The 19,751-nt window shown below is 36.0% G+C and overlaps 2 protein-coding genes across 3 annotated transcripts in view; one reads left to right on the forward strand and one right to left on the reverse strand.

The window, feature by feature from the left end:
* Nucleotides 1–2,684: 2,684 nt before the first annotated feature.
* Nucleotides 2,685–19,612, reverse strand: TRMT44 (tRNA methyltransferase 44 homolog). The gene is made up of 11 exons (XM_062575288.1): nucleotides 19,175–19,612; nucleotides 17,369–17,486; nucleotides 16,318–16,537; nucleotides 15,287–15,355; nucleotides 11,896–12,003; nucleotides 10,539–10,610; nucleotides 7,327–7,433; nucleotides 6,583–6,766; nucleotides 5,509–5,899; nucleotides 4,445–4,561; nucleotides 2,685–2,942 (listed from the first exon to the last, which is right to left on the reverse strand). The coding sequence occupies exons 1-11, from the start codon at nucleotides 19,563–19,565 to the stop codon at nucleotides 2,710–2,712; spliced, it is 2,010 nt and encodes a 669-aa protein (XP_062431272.1). The 5' UTR covers nucleotides 19,566–19,612; the 3' UTR covers nucleotides 2,685–2,709.
* The window catches only part of ACOX3 (acyl-CoA oxidase 3, pristanoyl), a 43,439-nt gene continuing 43,194 nt past the window's right edge, over nucleotides 19,507–19,751 (forward strand). Inside the window, exon 1 of one of the 2 annotated variants that reach the window (XM_062575284.1) lies at nucleotides 19,507–19,695. The gene's annotated coding sequence lies outside the window, so the exon portion shown is untranslated. The remainder of the gene's footprint in view (nucleotides 19,696–19,751) is intronic. The other variant, XM_062575285.1, reaches the window with a different exon arrangement.

Genomic DNA, 19,751 nt, shown 5'->3' on the forward strand with positions numbered 1-19,751 from the left:
TCAACCCGCAAAATCATGCTTCAAAGATCACTGAAGATAGAGTTGTGATTTAAAATTTTGAATCTGAACAAATGTTAGACAAACTGTAAGACTTCATCTAAGAATTGCTCTAAATCAAGGCTACCTAAGAATTTGTAACAAAAACTCATGACAGGAGTACCATAAACAGATAATCCAAATAATACACATACAAAAAATTGTACTATTTTGAAATGTGACAGAAAATAGACTGCCTTGAAGATAAACAAAGGTATTTCATAAGGAAAACACTGCCTCATGATTTTGTTTTAGGGATCTGATTAAAAAAAAAAAATCTCAGTAGAGGGCTGAATTTTAAGAGAGTAAGGAAACTAAGAATTTTTCCCCCTCAATTTATTTAGATTAGTAATGAAACTATAGCTAATCTTCTTTATAAAACTATAGCTCATCTACAGATAAAAATATAAAATCTTTAAATCTTAGCAATTCTATGATTACAATCTGTCATTTAACTCCTCTCTCTATATATACTCTGTGTCTACAAAATTAACACAGCAATTATTTTCCCTCTATAATGATAGGCTTCAAATACAGACAAATTAAGAAGGCTAGTAATGCTAATAACTAGGGACCAAAATGACAGCTTCACATCAACAACCAGGATTTTGTGCCTGAATCCCTCCCTTGTGGAGAAAGGTGGTTTTATTATCAGCAAAACTGATCCTTACCAGCTATAGGAATTTATCCATTGCCAAAGTTAGATACTGCATGAGTGCCATTTTAAGACTGTGGATCACAGAAAACGCAACATGAAACTAAAGCATTTAGATTAAGTAAAGCTACTTTGTGTATTTAGCTGTTACCTTTGGATTTAAATGCAGAATTCATGAGGCTAACTTCTGATGCAAAAATGAGGAGAAAAAATGTTCTCTCACCACTTTTCCAAACAACAGAGAGGTTTCTGTAATTACAGATGTTGGACGGCTTCCCACCTGCAGTGATGCCAAACAGCGAGGAGAACAGGTATTATGAATCCATGATAGATCCACATATTGTTGTGTTTAGAAAACAAAGTAAGTTGATAGCTACTACCTTACAAAGTATACTAGTTATCAGGAAATTTTACAATCAAAGAAAAAAATAAAGGTAGTTTCAAATTCACTAGTCTGGTCACATGTGTATCTGTAACTTCAGTAAGTCAGACAGTATTTTATTTCCCATTTGTTGGAAAAGTTAATAATAATAGGGAAAAAAAAACTTCCTTCAGCTTCTTAATCTTGACTTCATGTAAGCCCATCTGACATATTTATAGGTTCTGTAGGTGAACTCTAATTGAGGAAAGGACCTGTTTCAAGTCAAATACATCCTCCCCCAAGGTGAAACATCAAAGAAGGTGTTGATGATTAGAGAAAAATAACTTGAGTGTCTGGTTTTGCTCTTTGCACCATCTGGAAACAATCTCCATCTGGAAATAGTATGAATATGATTTTATACAGGTTCCTACTTTGCCAAACTTTTAACATTATAATAACGAATAAGCATCTTGGGGAACTCTTCTTACTTTGCATGAAGCCAAGCTAAGGCTAAGGCATGGCTTTTCTAAACTTTCTTCCCTTCTGTAAGCTAAACATTATCAGAAATGCTTACAAAAGCTAAACAATAACCACTCTACCAACTGCATTCTCTTACTGTGCTGCCCTGTTTCATAGCAGTTGCACTTTACAGAGCTGATGCTATTATTATTTCCCTTAGCCAAATAACCCTAACTAAACTACATCCTGCATGCTCTCCCCTCAGAGCAGGATCCATTACAAGCATGATTTCCTTATCCCCACCCAAACTTGTAGGTTCTGTAATCTTTGGGATAAAGCACTAGATGCAACAGTCTTGAATTTAAGACATGATATACAGCGTTACAGAGCACAGCTGCTGAGGAAGGCCCAGAGTCCACTACTGTACTACCTGGCAGCTGGATAGCATGGTAAGTAATCCTTGAGTAAGGGGTCAAGTGCCAGATTTAGTCCCTTCTTTGGCATGCTATGGGCTGCAGCCTGTTTTAAAAGCAGAAAAGTTTTGGTTTAAAGCAAAGGCTGTAAGGAAAGTGTCTTTGGAACTGCTTTGAAAAAGATTCAGTGCCACCTTTCCTTTTTCTTTTGACTTCAATTATTTCCTTCCTGTGTTCTTCAAACTCCTTGTACACACAGCTTACCCACTCTCAGAGCCTCATTACAGGAGAAAAGTAGGATTCAGTGCTACCCCCTTGCTCTCACTTCCAAATTTCTCCTTTAGATACATACAATATAAAAAGATATATGTTACAATATAAAAAGAGGTAATTTCTTCACCAGAAGTCTTCTTTTTGCTATCTGATAAGCATGCCCTCTACCATTCTATATATTACTAGGTATACTAGACTACACACTATACAAACGAACTGATCAAAGATGATGAACAATGTCCTAAAATTTTAGGAGTTTTTACTTTTCTAGTTACTTAAAGTATATTTCAAATGCATGTAAGACAAGCCACATCTTTTAAAAATAAAGAAAATCCAAGACTCTATATATACTTTACTCTCTCAATAATAGAATAAAAAAATAAAAACACATGAGAAAAAAACATATGAATGAAACAAAAACCTTATCATACAGGTGTTCATACACTAGGCAGTCTGAGTCAATCATAAATCCATTCATGTACACAAATTTAAAAATAAATTGCAGCATTTTATTATTGTGTGTGCTTTTTCTTTTTCATAATCTGAGACTGTCGTAGCTCCTCAGTCCCATGAGCATATGGACAAGATTCAGAAGGCAAAGAACAACCATCAGGATGGTGAATGAAAAACCAACAGAGACGTGTTTTAAATGCTTCAGCTGAAAGGCGTCGTTTTACTTCAGGCCTGTTTTTCCTTGATGGTTTCTCTTTTCTCCAGTCACGAATGCAAACTCTCCCATTTAGAACTGAGATTTAAAAACAAACAAAAAATATACAGCTGTTAATAGAGAGTCATGGGAATTGTACTGGAAAAAATGCACAGTGACATCCCGTGAATAAAATACATATGCTACAAATGGATCACTCAGGCAAAACCAAAATGTTCCATTTGCACAGAAATAGAAAGATGCGCACAACAAATTAAGACAATGTAGACATGGTCTAAAGGAGAATTGATTGATTGCCTCTGTGAGAGGTTTTGCTGTCATGTCAAAAAGCCTGATGCTCCCTTCTATCATCTTTGCAGAGAGTTTCTTTGTCCCCCCCTCCCCTTTTTTTTTTTTTTTTAAATACCATTTAGGATAATTTAAATTAAAAGGCTCTAAATTCAGATTGCAACTTCCAAACCTTTAACTTTATAAACATAACCTTTCCCTTGTTCAAAACTTCATTACTCCACATTTAAAATGTGATTAGCAGCAAAAATCTAGTAAGTCTTTTGCAACTTCAACTAGAAAGAAATGCTGCAAAACATTGGTCAACTGATCAAAGTTGACTGCACAAAAGTGTTGACAAGTGTAGTCTTGTATACAAATCAACAGTCAAAGGGTAGGAATCATCATAATTAACAGATTCAGCACTGAACCAGGGATTCTTTTTGGTTCTTAATTTTGGCAGAGTTTTACTTTTTACTGTCTCAGCACCATAAGCTGTACACAAAGATTTATCTGTGAACTTCTGTCAGCTCCTTACATGTGAAAGCAAAACAGAAAAGAATAAATGAAAAGTAACAAAAAGAGAGAAATAACAATGTAAAGAAAAAAAAACAGTGAAAACAAAGATAGAAGAATCTACTGCTTGTAAACTGGCATATTTTATTTCATATTCTACTAAAACTATCCTTTGTATCACACTTTTGTGGCTTTGAACATTTAATCCATGCCATTTTGTATTCCGAAAACTGCTATGCAGGCTACCACAGGCTAAATAAACACATTAAGGCTCACACAGTTAAAGGTTCTTCACTAGGCTGGTTTTATCCTGTGTTGGCATTTATTTTGCGGGGCCTGTTAAGTCCCAACTAAATCTCAGTGAAATGCTTTAGGGAAATTACTCTGAGCTTGACTGCCTGCCCCCCATGCCCACCCCAAATCATTACAGGAAAAAGAAAAGTTCTCTCTAGTTACACTACAGCATTCAATTAATCACTTTAACTAAAGGGTCACCCTGCTAAAAAGCTCTCTTTTCAGACACAACTGGCCTAAGAGAAAACTCTTTAATGACAGCTGCCTTTCCAATCTTATTCAAAGGAGAGTTTTAACTAACAGTATCTTAGAGCAATGAAGTGGCACATAAGCACCACCTGGTTTTCCACAAAGGTATAGACAGCAATTAAAAAAAGACCACTACTATGTTAAATAGAGAAACACAGAGAAGCCATAAAACAGATTATTAAAAAACAGCAAGAGGGAAAAAAAAAAAAAAAAAAAACTCTCTCTCTCTCTCTCTCTCTCTCTCTAGTCTTTACCTTCAAATACTTGATGGTTGTTCTTGAGCAGTGTCTGCAGGCCTCCATATTCACTCTTTAGCCTTTTTAAAGTCTCTTTATTTAAGTGCTCTGCTACTTCTTTCAAGGAAAGGTTTTCTGCAATAAATAATGAGGTAGGTATTAAATAAATACACACACACATATATATATATAAATACCAAAAAGCCCTGCTACTCCCATCAACTCTTAACTTCTGTATAAATTAAAAACTACAAGCAGAATCTATGAATTACCTACAAGCACTGCAGCAGCTTTGTGCTTCTAGTATCATGCCTGCTATGTATTTTATATGTATATTGTCTGTAAAATGGAAGCTTTCATTCTACAGGACTCAAGCCAGAATTTCCACATTAAAATGCAATTTACCACTATACGTACACTTAAAAAAAAACAGTAATATACAATCCTCATTGTGCTAAGCACTGTTTTCATGCATGCAGTACAGAGACTCTGACTGAGGATGTCCTAGCATATTAGCGTATGACAGAAAACTGTGAGGTAAATAATAAAAGTGGAAGAAGGAAAGCAGAAAGGATAGCAGTGTTTTAGAACTACTGTGTTTATACAATTAACAGAACCTTCTACTCCTTTTCTTTGGGACTAAACTAACTAAATATTCCCAATCATGCTGTGACCAAATGGCACTTCAAAGCATTTCTTATAGAATTATAGCCAGTTATTATGTGACTATCCAAAACCAAACTTAATATTCACACAAAATAGGTGTAGACTGATGTGTTTTGGGCAACAGGGCGCAGCTTTGTTTTGTTTTTCTTTTTGTTTTTTAATTTTGGCTTAGTATTTAAGTGTAGAGGAAATATATAAAGCAAATAATATGAAATAGAATTTATGCACCTTATTTGCATTCCAATGTGCAAAAAGGTATAATTAAAAAAAGGCCTCTGATTTGTCTTTCTAGCAGTGCTTGCCATTACTTTTTGCCCTTGCTGACAGAGGTTGTTACATTACTGTTCACTATTTCATAAAATCTGTTCACTTACTAAGCTTACAATAAGGCAGATTTTAAGGAAAAACAATCTCACCTCCTTGATTCCAAGTGTTCATACTTGTGCCACATGTATTATAGCAGGATTTTTCTTGGGTTGAATTTAACAGCAAGTTTGCCACATTCAAAACCACATCATCTACAAAATCCCGAGGAAGAGCAGCACAATTTCTGACTTGTTCTACTTTTTCCCTGGGTTGAAATCCAGGCATCCAAATTCTACCAGTGGTCTCAGTCTCATTTCCAGGAAATTCAGTGTCTGCTTCTTTGCACACATTGTCAGAGGCATCATTATGATTAAATCCAGCTCTTCTGTCATATGTGACCACAGCACAAGTCCGACGATTATGAATATATTGTGTTATCTGCTTGTCAATCAGAGCACATTGCACAGGTGGATAGGTCCTGTTTTTCCCAATAAGGCACACCTATTTTAGCAGACACAGGTAAATCATTATTTCTATCATACTATTTATATAGATACCCATATTTTTACACAGTCCTCCAACTGGCACACGACTTACCAGGTTTCTAAATCTAACCAAAGGAAATGTCCACTGGAACTCAATGCTCATTAGTCTAAGGTGCGTTTTCTTCTCATTTTTTAATTTTAGAATCATGGAAGAAATCCAGTAATCAAACCATAATCCATCACACCATAGAACCAACAAAAACAAAAAGATTTTTCCTGAACCTCAGATTACTTACAAGATTAAGGCTGAACATCTTTTTTTATTTTGAGAATATTTTTGCTTCAAACTTCATGGGACATTAAAAAAAAAAAAAAAAAAAACAGCAATATCTGAGGTAAAGGAAAAAACAAAGGTAGTTGAAAATTTAAGGTGAAAAGTCAGTCTAGAAGTTTTTCATCCCATAAAGATACATAAGAAATAACCATAAACCTTCCACTCTTTGATGTGTTTGGAACTGCACCTATGACCCTAAGTTTGATACAGCAGATCATTCAAAAAACAAATGAGAATTTTTAACCTCTCTTCAGAGAGCACTGTTTGAAGTAATGCCATTGACTACAGTCTATTCATTATTACTGTTCTGTAAGACCAAACATCGATGCACTTCAGAGAGCTAGCAGCATTATTTAAAATATTACCCTTTTAGTTGAGGGAATTCTAAGGCAATCTTCTTCTACATGAAAGCCAGATACCAATCCCACTTGGGAAACAAAATCAAGATATTCTCTGTACTGAGTCTTCTTGCTTTGCTTTCGGCTATACTTTCCATGGAAATCAAAAAAGCAGCATGGCAGCACAAAGTAGCAACAAGAATAGGAAGACCTACGAGAATGATGATAAACACAAATAAATGTAAAAGTCCGTTAGATACAAGCAATAATGGCAATTTTTATAAAGTGACAGGGCTTCAAGAAGTAACACTTTCTCTTTCAGTAATTCTATTAGTATAAACTTTATAAACTTAGTAGTAAAAGATACTGTTTCATAAATTATTTGCTATAGCAAATTACTGTGGTAGATTGGTTCACGTGACCAAATCTCTAGCTATCAACCTATTGCAACTGGTTGTGATGAGCAGAACAGTTCAAAGAAAGGCAGGACACAAGAGTAATTTTTCACTAGATTGAAATATAAAGAATGAAAAACAATTCATTTTTGAACTTCAAAACCAAATGCTATATTATTCTTAATTCTACAACAGAATAAATATTACTTCTATACTTCTTTACAGGATTAAAGAAGAAAAATTACATAGGTAATTAATCCTGGGCACCAAGTCCTGCGAAAAGGACAGAAGGTCTGGCTGCAACAACTACAGTTTTTCACCAACCATGCATGAGTAGATTATGTTTTTAATTAAACTCCTTTTTTTTTCTTCATACCTAGCTGCAATTACAGGTATCCACGGTGTTAATTCATCTGAATGGTTTCCTATCAACCAGTCAATATCGGGGAAGAGCTGACTGTCACCTGGAATGATCGTACATTCCTGAGAAAAACAGTAACAGCAACAACAAAAAAAGTAAATATAATTATATTTGAATATATTTTATTTCTTAATAAAGCATGAAGCAACAATATAAAATCCTACAAGCTGACAAATATATGGTGAACGAGAATCACAGAAGCTATCAGAATTTTCCTCAATCTTCACTTTTGACAGGCAGTAATGTTTTTACAGCTTCAAACACTAAATTAAGCAACAGCAGTTGTTAGAACTATCTTATGATACTCACTAATATAGGAGGAAAACTGGGAAGCAATAGGTGCATACCAGTTAGAGAAAGGTGGCTTATTTGGTAGCCTTTACAAAAGCATTTTGCTCACAGAAATTCAGTATCTGTGGATTGAGATACCAGTTCAGAAGTCCTCCAACCACAATGTTGCCTCAGAGAATAATAATTAGCCTTAGGAACACTCTATTCAGATATTCTTTGAAACATGATGAATTCTTCATATGGGTTGAGTGCCTTTAAATGTTTGTCTTTCTTGCATTCACATGTTCTTACCCAGACATTTCTCTGCTTAGCTCAAGAAACCCAAAGTAAAAAAAAAAAAAAAAAAAAAGAGAGAGAGAGAGAGAGAAAGAAGGAGAGAGAGAGAGAGAGAGAGGAGAGGGAGAGAGAGAGAGAAACACTAAGCTCAGCAAAAAATAAAGCCCTTGAAAATATTTATACTACAAATTCTCATATCCATTTTCAGAGAAGAACATGTATTTCACAATAATTAATGGGAAGATTAAAAAAAACCACACATAATACAAATAATCCTGTTTGAAATGCAAGTCTCTACAGATATTTAGGGAAAGCTCTGAAAACAGTTTCAATACTTTCATTTTATGTATGCTTTATGTTATTCTATGTATGTTTACGTTTCTTCTGTAGCTCAACATTCACACACATGCAAAATAGTAGCTGTACAGAAACTCAAAACAATTAGTGTAGGACTTCAGAAACCTCATACCTCTAAGCCATCCTATATTTTCTCTTCATAAAGCACTATTTTGGGTGTTTTAAGTCTCAGTATGGTGCATTAGTGTCCACTTCAATTGCTGTATCTCTGTCCATTTTTGTAGTAAGTAAACACAATACATACTCAGATAACACGCACGTGTAACATTTGTGTTTGGCAGGTTAGTATATGTTAATCCAGTGTTTGATAAACATTTTCTTATGACTGATTAAACAAATTACACCTATGTTTCTTTTCATTTTTGGTTACTGAATTTAGACATAGCATGAACTATCAATGCCATATTCCACATTCTGACAGTTGTTAATACCAAATTTATATTTACTATGTCTGACAGCAGTTTGGTGACGTAGCATGCCACCTGTTACATTCATTTATATTGCTGGAATTGGCACTAAATGTTACAGATGGCAATATTCATCCCACAACTCATACTTTAAGTAAAGCTCAAAACAGAATTAACTTCCAAGCGGAACAAAAAGGCTGTAAGTAGGTGCTTCTTCTGTCACTCCTGTGGCTAAGGGAGCCTTACATAGCAAGCAGGAAGGAGAAAACATGATTTTCCTCCCAACTCCCTCCCACACAAATTAGTACTTTGCTCATACACAGATTTTTGATATTTTTATTGTTTTCTGTTTTTTATCAAGTGTTCTACGTGAATTCTTATTTGTCTTGGTTAAAAGGAAAAAAAAAAAATCAAAAACACTCTTTTACTCCAAAGACTGACAGTTGATGCTCATCTTCCTAACAGTCAAGAAAACTAAGAAATTGCAAATGGTTAAACCTTAACATGAAATAAATATGCAAAATTCACTGTTTTCTGCAATACAGAAAGCAACTGGGACAGAAAGAAAAGAATATACAACAAGAAGGAAAATACTGTGTGATCAGATATATTATAGCATACTTATATATTTTACGTATTTATGTATCCATTTATGTATTTATTTATATATGTGTGTATATATATTTTAAAATATATATGTCTATATATAGATAAAACCAGGAAATATACTGTATTAATAGTATAAAGAGAATGAAGTAGCGCGGTGGCTTGGTGTTTTAGATTATTTTGTCTTGAATCGTTTAAATAAGATCTGATTGTAGATTTATACAAAAGAATTTTTGCCACCTTGCTGTCGGGGTATAGCTTTCCAAAGGGTTCCACAAAAGTCCCACTCTTCCTTCATCACTCAACAGTGAGAACTGTTGTTTGTTTAAAGTTGTTAGCACTCAAAGATATATTGAATACTATCTTTAAACAACCTTACTAGAGAGTAACTATAAAAGGAAAATTCCTTTAAAACAGTGGAAGTTGAAAGCACCATAGAGGATGTTTGAGAGAATGGGGTGAGAAGCTTCTGAAATCTAGAAAACAAGAAACAATGAACACCTCACACCCAAAGGGCAATAATTTATCAGCACCAAGCTTTAATGAGTATCAGACCAAAAACAGCTGGAGCTAAAGTGAATGTTCCTGTGCTGAACTGTTTCTGCTCTCATACACATGCTTATGTGGAATTTGAAATATAATCCCTCTTTCAGACTCATTTTCCTATCCAGTTTTCTGCAGGCTATTATTTCAATGATATACTACAAAGCCAGTACAGCAAAGAATTGGCTCCTCTAAGGTTCAACAATTTTGTTGCAAAACAGTACAGAGCACTCTAGAAGGTCAGAACCACTTTCAGGGTAGTTCTGATATTAATTCAAGAATAAACTTTGTAACTTAGAACATCAATTCTTTTATAAGGTACAACAGTGCAAGAATGCTACTGAACAGCATTTGATCTTTCAGCAAAAAAGTTTCATAAAGTACATGAAAATAAAGTACATGAAAATAAAAACAGAAAAACCACACTAGTCATTTCAGCTGAAAAAATAAAGAGAACTGAAAATGAGCAAGGATGTGATACTGCACTGCTCTAACTATCAATTCTCTTTACAGCTAACTTACAATAACACAGAACAGATGATTGCCATCATCCCAAGTCCACAGACCATTGCAGACAACAATCTATATAACCTGATGTTTGATCATATTTGCATGAACATAGCCTCGAGCAATGAACAAATAAACAAAGTTACAAATGATTGAGATTGACATACATTTGCATAATACCTCTAAATGAGTTTCTGATCCATACATGTCCCATATTTTTCTTCTCCTCACATCAATGCCTCTACCTGAATGCTGAAATATTTAAACAATAAATAAGTATAATTTTTAAATATTAATTTTACCAGAAATTTTTACACAAGCTCACTACATCTATATGTAAACAAGGATCATTCAATTTACACTAAAATTCAGACACATGAACAGCTTCACCACTTCAGGAGAAGTTGTACACTAAATCAAAAGGAAAAGACTAGGAACCATTCAGAATATATCTGTTTTGAAATTTGATATGGGCACACCTATTGAGACTGTTGAGGAGAGTTGGATTTTTGTAACAAAACCTTTCATAAAGTTAGTATTATCACGGTAGTAATGGGCGTTTTGTTGCTGGGGCTCAGGGAAGAGTCCAGTTAAAGTAGTTTGTGCTGGCAGAACAACCTTCTAAATACTGAGGTCAATAAGGCTGTTGAGAGTCCAAACATTTTCCCTGTATGAACTAATGGGAAATGGAATGAGGACTGGAAACTAAAGTAAGAAACAAAGACTACATCAGCAACAGTATTTGAACTCCAAGAACCCTGTGCAATATGTGAGCAAAAATAATACTTTCACAAAATCAATTATTAAAAAAGTTTAAGACACAGGATTTTTTGTCCATCAACAACACGTTTCTAAATGCGGCAGCAGTAACAACAACATAAGAAAAGCAGCACATATAGGGAAATTGGTCTCCTATTAGATCAATTTTTTCTGACCACACAGGATAGAGAGTTTCAAAACTTTTCTGCTGTTTTTTTTTCCTGCTTCTTTCAAAAAATTATGCCTTAAGAAAATTGAGCTTTACTGTACTTCTGATTTCACTCCGAAAAGCACAGTTCATTGTTAGGTCTTTTCACAATTACAAAGACTGAGATTGCTTCTGAAGATATGGAAAAACGTTTTCAAGACACAATGAATAGACTTCAGCTTCAACAGAATTAAGTTTACAAAAAACATCTAATTTAAAGTCTTTTGTGAGAGAGAATCTCTATTTTAAGATTTCCTATTCCTTTTCACTACATCTAATGCATGATTAAACTACATCACTACTTGTTCTTTTCCCTCTTCATTTCTTACCTGAGAAAGATAAATAGCCTTCAGGGCAAACAATTGCCCTAATAAAAAATAAATAAAAAGCTTCTAAACTTCTGCCAGGATTCGTTCCTAGTAACTACAGAATAACAAATATCCTATTAATATTACTAAGCAAATTAACTGAATTTTGGCTCTTTGCATGCTAAATAAAAGGAGAGCAGAATAAGAGTACTGAATAACTATTTTTACAAAACAAAACAAATAAACCATACACACTATTTACCCCTTCATTGTTTAAAATATGAACCAGTAGACCGTTTCCACAGCCGAGATCTACAAATGACTGTTTCTTGGACAATCCCTTCTCCTTTCTCTCTTCTTCCCAAAGAACCTAATACAAGAAAAGAAAACATTTTTGAATTATGCTCTCAAATTTACCCTAAAAGTATGCTCTACATAAGCCTCCTTATCAGCTTTAGTTTTCAGCTGTAAGAAAATTCGTAAGGGCATCGTAAGTGCAGCAACAACACATGTTCAAAAACATTAACATATTAACTGAACACTTTAGCATCTGTGTCCTGCCTAAGCTATAAGATTCGCATATTAAGCATTACTGTGTCTCATCAACTCAGGTTGCTGTAGAATTTAGTACAACTACATCACTGGCGTGTTTTACTCTAGACTTAATTTGCATTACAGTACACGATCTCCCATCTCCAGGATACTGCAGTGAAGCACCAAAGAGCTATTTATAAGCACCCATGGCTTATTATTAACATCAGGTGAAAAGGATAAGGATTGTTTTCAAAGCCCAATACACTAACAAACTCTCAACTTGTCAGTTTATCTCAATTATGTACAACATATGTAGAAAAACCGACCAAAACAAATTTGGAAGGAGAGCATTACAACAGCAACAGGTTAGCAGGTATGTTCCCATTTTTTAATAGTCCTGCAAAGGGTACTGGAGATGAAAGGAGAGCATGGGAGATAGCACAGATATTATAAAAGGCAGCCACTGCACTCACAGAGAAACTAACTTGAAGAAAGAGGCTTTAAACTGTTTGGGGGGGCATGCTGCTAAATAACAAGCATATTGTGAACTACTAAGCATCATCCACCCACTTCTGAGTGATTAGAAGCTGAAATAAATCACAGCTAAACAAATCAGGGCTAGAAAAGCATAGAAGTAAAGTTGCTAAAATAAAGGGCACACATGATGAACAGAGGAAGCAAGGGAAGTAGCAAGTAAGCTTCAATGACGTCATCGTAAAGAGCACCATGAAAGCATTATACCTGTTGAATAAAAGGTAAAGACAGAATTGGTGGCAGAGTTGGGGGAGGAGTTCTGTGTACTAGTTTGGTACATGTAACATCACTTTCTATTGAATAGGCAACAAGTAACCTACCTAGTTGCCCCAATTTCTCAATCAACCAACGTGAACTCAAAGCTTTTAGCCCAGTTTTAGTCCCTGCTCCATCTATAGTTAGTTTTATGTAGTTATGTAATTCATAACTAGTTAATCTTAATAACCAGATGCTTGTCTGCAGAAAATGAATTAGTCTCCTGCTATTGCTGTCAGATAAGCTTTTTTCAATGAGATGCTACAAGAGAGACGTTCATCAACTCTCCCCACTTACTTTTTCCCTGTTGAAGCAGAAATAGTCAAGACTATATGACTGAAAAAAAAAAAACGATGTTTGTAAAACTGTCACTCACTAATTTGCTAGTTTTGCTGGAGAGAAAGAAGCTGCAAATATCCCATGAGAATATCAGGTTGTGTTTTTTAAGTCACTATACTTTTGCACTCCTGGCTGTATCCAAGCAAACCCTTACCACTTCCTACACAAATCAGACCTATCCTCCACCCTCTGCCAACCCTCTTACGATGCAAATTGAATAAGCAGTTCTTTAAGCATGTGCCTAGGCAGTTGGTAAACTTCTTATAACTGCAGAATAAAACGAGGGTCAGATGGCCCCACTCTTCATCATCTCATTCTAGTTGCCATAAATCCATGAAGAGCTAACATCAGACCTATCCTCTTTTAATCACCTGTTTAGTATTTCTAAATGATGAGTTACTATATACCACAATGTGTTGATACCTGAAAAGTTTGCAAAGAGTTAGGTTATTAATATCATGTATTAAGCTTCATTTCAGCTAAGCCAGTCATTTCAGTAACTTCTTGAAATCACCACCTCTTTAGCTAAAGCACATTATTACTGTAAACTAATGTTCATGTGCATAAAAGTTTGCAAAAGAGATTTTTCAAGAGTATTATGCCAGATTTTTCCAGTGGTCACAACTACTGTAATTCATAATGAACAAGAATGAATTTGCTAATTTTTAAGATTCAAAAACTAATATTATCAAAGTGGTAAAAATAATGTAAGATATTATATAGCTCTTACAGTATTATATAGTCCACTATATAGCTCTTTCCACAAAACAATGTCATGATCACCATATCACTTGATGGAGAAGGTTTTATCACATCAATGTAATTATTAATATTTTGACAGCAGCCTAGGCCAGCCAGGTTTCCTCAGACAATTCTAGAAGTCTTTATGAGATAAGAAACTGAAGTTCTAAGTTTAAATAGTCAGTTAACAAAATAAATTAGTTCTCACTAATTTTCTAATTTCTGTAAATAAGCCAGCTTAATGATTTAGAGAAGATGCAACAGGTCTCTACATACACTTCAAAGTAGACATACTCTTATTGCACTCAGGACTGCAGTCAGAAAAACATTTTCATGCATACATAGTGACAAATCTAGATGTTGTCTACAAACCTGAAGTTTCTAGTGACTGTACATGGCTGCATTTTCATAGATTCTTTCCTAGGTGGTATCTTAGAAAACTGTACCAAGTATCTCTCTGAATTCCTAGATGTTCACAAACCTACTACAGTTGGCCTTCATATTGCACTTGAGGATGGAATTTGACCTGAAATTTTATCAGGGAAAGACAAAGCAGTGAAAAAATTTTTAGTATCTAATTAACAAATATGTAGTAAAAATTGGTATAAAAACTTAGCTTATCTCCAAATTGGACCCTAACCACGATTCCTCTAATACCTCAGTGCTTTTGGACCTAATTGCTTTAAATATACAGTTAGTCTGCTTAGGTTGTCAACCTCCTGTGATAAAGAATTGCAAATTTTTATGACATGTTCACAAAGAAGTTTCACTTTTCCTCTGAATTCAATTTTCATTTACTGCATTTATTTTTGTGGCACAGGGCAGTATAAAAAACACTTTCACTGATTTTCATTTTACTCTGACATTTAACTTTATTCCACTTCTAGAAGCCTATCTTTTGTAACCATTCAGTATATGCAAATCTCTACCTTTAACCTTCTTTAGTAGTACTCCCAAAAGCATTCCAAGCTTGCTTTGAATTGAGTTGCACTGAATTGAGTTGTAGCCACAAATTCTCCTTTACGTTGCGCTTGAAAACACTGTAGTAAGAATTTGTCTCTCTTAAATAAAAAAGGAGCGGAGGAAAAAAAAAAAAACAACACTTTCCCCTTGCCCCTTCCTTTTTTTTTGCAGATCCGTAATAACTGTATGTTAGCCTATTTTAAAGAATGCAGTAACAACAAAATGAAAGTAATCATGTTCTTAAGAAAGGTTTTATTTCTTCCTACTTACACAAAGCAGCTTCTTACCAGCAGATAAGCAGCAATGGCAACATCTTCATATACAAATTTCTCAGGATCCGTTACTTCAGGCCACACCTTCAGAAAAACAGAGGAAATGTACCGATTTCCATGCCATTCTGAACTAACTTAAATTAGAGTAATTTAGATAGCCACACCCTTTAATAGGGTCTCAATTTCATGAATTTTGCATCTTAACTCCATTAAAAAAAAATACAAAAAGAATGTAAACAAAGACTTAGTTTTTATGAGCTACACAAAAGACTAATGGGATAAAGAATGCCAACTGTTATTCAACCAATAAAATTTCCAAGAAAGTTATGATTCCATATGTGCAACTCACAAGTAAACTGCCTCACTGTACTGTAATAGAGCATTCATGTATCCTTTTGCTTACTGCAATTCTCAGGAAAAATATACTCCTTCTCCCTGTTGTGTGCAACATAATAACGTACTTATTTTTGTAACGTATCAGGCCATAGAATCATCCTGGCACAAGAGCATGAAGAGTCAAAGGGTGATGCAAAAGAGGCAGAAAGAAGAGGTATTATTCCTCTTTTGTAAATCACAAACTGAGACATTAAAATTATCCGCTCAACAGTACACAATGTTTATTGTGCAGCTGAAGACTTAACTCATTCACAAGCCAGTATCTTACCCACAAGTCCAACCTTCCTTTAGTATGTATCTTTTTATTAGTGTAAAAATATCATCAGCAAACTCTTAATATTTTCACGCTAATATTTTACAAGATATTCTTATCTGAAGAGAGACATTCTGGAAAACATCTAACTCATCAGGCAGCTAGTAGCTCAAAAATCTTGCTTTTCAGTTCAGTTCTTCCAAATACTATAAAAATCCAAATTGTTTTCTCCTTCTACATATAAAAAAAAAAATCACCTCCTCCTCCACAAACTAATACATACATTTAAATTAAACTGCTTTTTTAGGATAAGAAAATTAATTAATGAAAGAAGCAGTTTAAACAATAAATAATGCCAGAAAAGCATGTTACTATTGCCTTTTATTGCCAAACTTACCTTTACCATCTCTCTGTATTTTTCTTTAAGTTCCTGATAAATTTTGCTGTACTTTGCCACAGGAATGAGTGAGAGCGTACTTTTAAACTCACTGTGCTTTTTCTCCACAGACCATTTGGCCAGTTTGGACAGCAGCTCATTTCCAAGCCATGCTAATTTGGGGTATGCAATTCCATCTGAAAACCAATTTTCTGAAGATAACACTACAATAGACATAGACCTTTAAAAATAAAATAAAAAAGTTCCATAAATAAAATGTACTTTAATACTTTAGCTACCTCAAGAGAAAACTAAACCATTCAAACTTTATCTGTCAAATTACTTAAGTGGAGAAAAATGAGATGATCAAACAGAGGCGTAAGAGTAGACTGAGGAATAAAGAAGTATGTAATGCACAAAGCAAACAAACAAACAAACAAAAACAGTGAACTTACTGAACAATGGAACAGTCTCCCCTGAATTTTGTTAGCCTATTACCTGCTAATTCAAACACCGTATGAGTCTACTCTAGATCTACCACAAAAACAGACTATGAGATGAACGATCTGATTCAACAAGCTAATCCAAAGGCTAAGTAACAGTGAATAATTCATGAAAATACCAGTAAACTTTGCAAGAAAAATTATCACTAAGCACATTTCATGACCTTTAATTTTATCTAGGTCTCTTTAAAGCTATGTAAGCTGCCAGTGGATACAATCATGTCCTCAAATGCACTGCAGAATGAAGCTTCAATGGGCCATATTCTAATGACTGAAGCTCAGTAGGTTCCAAACAGAAATTTCCAATTCTAGCCTCAAGCTTACTAAAAAAATCAAAAAATCTGACCTTTTCTAGAAAACACACAAACACACACACACACACACTTGAAAAAAAGATTTGTTTGCACTGATTTTGGTTTTTTAGATGTTTCATTTTCAACTGAACACTATGTATTAAGATGACATTGTTATTTACTAATCATGAACCAATTATGCAAACCAAATCAATACCAGCACATGGTGTGATCTCTGAACAAAGGGTTTATTTCCTCTCTCACTTCCAGACTTACCATTCCTCATCTTTTATGTGCGTAAGTTGAATTTGATAAATATTGCACTTTTTAATCTGGTACTTTCCTTCACTGTTTTCCTCCAAAGGTAGAAAGGTCACAGTCCCATTAAAGGTATCTAAAAGGATTCATAAACAATGAATATTATTCCATGGTGCAAACCATCCTATTGCTTAGCCACAAAAAGTAAGTTTTTATTTCCTCACTACACTAAGTGCAAACTAGTAAGGCGAGATCTAGGACAATGCAGGAAGAACCTCAATGGTAAGAACAGATTCATTCCTCTGTTCGCCTAACATCTGAAACTACTAAACTGCTGGAATTCCCAGAATCTAGCACTCTGATGCATGATGTTTTCCAGAATTTCTAATATCCTGATTAGTAAAACTAATCACATTCTTTAAGTCTGAACATTTGCATATTGTGAAAGCTATATAATACAGACATTGTCATAGTCATGAAACTGTTTCTTTCCCTCACCTCCTAGTAAAACTAGACTCCTGGGGAGCACGTTCCAAATTAATGGAGACAGATACATCACTCTTGTTGTAGATACATAACCATTGCAGCTTTAAGTAGTAATCAATAATAATATCTAGAAATTTTACTATGTTCAAACACAGTATTTAACATCTGGTTAAAATAAAGCATATCTACACTTTAGTTTCAGCAACATCCAGCTTCTCCAGTCAGAGGTCCCGGCCTAAGCACAGTGTAAAACAACCTGTGTCCCTACCTTTCATTTATAGTAGTAATACGCAGCTCTAAAGAGAGATGATCTGGGAAGATTTGAGTTTAGATAAGGGCTCACATATCTTCTATATTTAGTTCAGCAATCATCCTACTGACACAAAGCACATCATACAAGGAACAAAGTGCTTATGTCTAGTGATGGAATTCCAAATACGAAAGACTATTATCACTAAAAATTATATATAAAATGATTGACTCCTATTCATAAGTAAAAACAGGCTTTTGGTCTTCATTTGAAATAACCAACAAATAAAAACAAAGGAGGCTGCCACAAAATATGAATGGCATGATACAATCTAGTATTCACATGTTACTGATTTTTAGTAATGTTTTATTTTACTCTCTATATCCCTCCTATAAAATGATTCTAAAAACATTTACTATTTACATACTACTCTAAGAAACATTTACTATATCACATTCCCTTAAAACAATTAGCATTACTGCCTGGAAAGACCTATACATTACAACATCACAAACTAATTGCAAAAATCTTTTTAGCAATTACTTATCCAAAAGACACTTCAGTATCTTTGGATATTAATCATATATAATAACGCCAGGAGCTCTCTCTTCTGAAAATGCTTCCTTTTAACTAGCATCAGAATAAACATTCCAACAAAACAGCTGCAAACCTCCAAACCAAGAATGTTATCTTTGCTAGGTAGCAAAAACTTCAGTGAATTTCAAAATTTTATATGTAAAGTAGGAAAAGATGATTGACAGTCTCAGCAAACATAAATCCTGTTATCGCAGCCCGTACTTTATCCGTACTTTATCCTGATATAAAATTTCGAATTTTTCTTTAAAAAAATGTAAACAAATCTAGAGAGCCTGTCTGTAAGAAAAATCAGAAGTAGCTCCCGAGCGCCTCTTCTTTCAATCAAGACGTTACGACACCGCCACACACGTTCTGAAGCCCCCGGCAGCCCCGGCCCCCAAGGCGTTTCCCACCGCCTGCCCCACACACGCCTGCAGGCCCCTGCGAGCGGCGAGCGGCCCCGCCGCGGCCCCTGCACGCCCTGCGCGCTGACTCCGACCCGCCCGCCTCACCTTGGACCACCAGCTCCCTCGGCGGCGCCGCCTGCGCCGGCGCCCGCGGCAGCAGCGCCCGCAGCACCGCGTGGAGCTGGGCGCCGCGGCCCGGCCCGCCCCAGGCCCTGAGGGGCGGCGGCGGCAGCACCAGGTCGCCGCGCCCCGCTGGCAGCTGGCTCCGCACCTCCCGCCACAGCCGCTCCAGCGCCTCCTGCCCGCCGCCGCCGCCCCTCGGGGCGGGCGGAGCCGCTCCGCCGGCCTCCCCGAGCCGCACCGGCCCCTCCGCTTCGATGGCGGCGCCGCACAGCCGCCTGTTGGCCACCTGCGGCTTCTCCAGCCAGACGCGCACCGCCGCCCAGAAGCCGTGGGGCAGCGCGGAGCCGCCGTCCCGCACCACCGCCACCGCCATGGCCGCACCGCCGCCGCCCAGAGGGAGGGAGGGAGGAAGGAAAGGGAAGGGAAAAGAAAGGAAAGGAAAGGAAAGAGGCGGCGCCGGCTCGTCAGTTCCGGAGGCGGCAACGACCAGGCGGCGGCCTCGGGTAAGCGCGGGTGGCGGCGGCCGCAAAATGGCGGCGCTGTGCGAGCGGCGGCGGCG

The sequence above is a fragment of the Rhea pennata genome, chromosome 4 (genome assembly GCF_028389875.1).
Source record: "Rhea pennata isolate bPtePen1 chromosome 4, bPtePen1.pri, whole genome shotgun sequence".
NCBI classification, from domain to species: Eukaryota; Metazoa; Chordata; class Aves; order Rheiformes; family Rheidae; genus Rhea; species Rhea pennata.

Coding starts and splice junctions, on each gene's coding strand:
- TRMT44 (XM_062575288.1), bottom strand. CDS start 19,565: ATGGCGGTGGCGGTGGTGCGGGACGGCGGCTCCGCGCTGCCCCACGGC. Junction 10,611..11,895: donor ATATTTTAAACAATGAAGGG/GTAAATAGTGTG, acceptor TAAATATTTCAG/CATTCAGGTAGAGGCATTGA. Junction 2,943..4,444: donor CAACCATCAAGTATTTGAAG/GTAAAGACTAGA, acceptor TTTAAATCTCAG/TTCTAAATGGGAGAGTTTGC.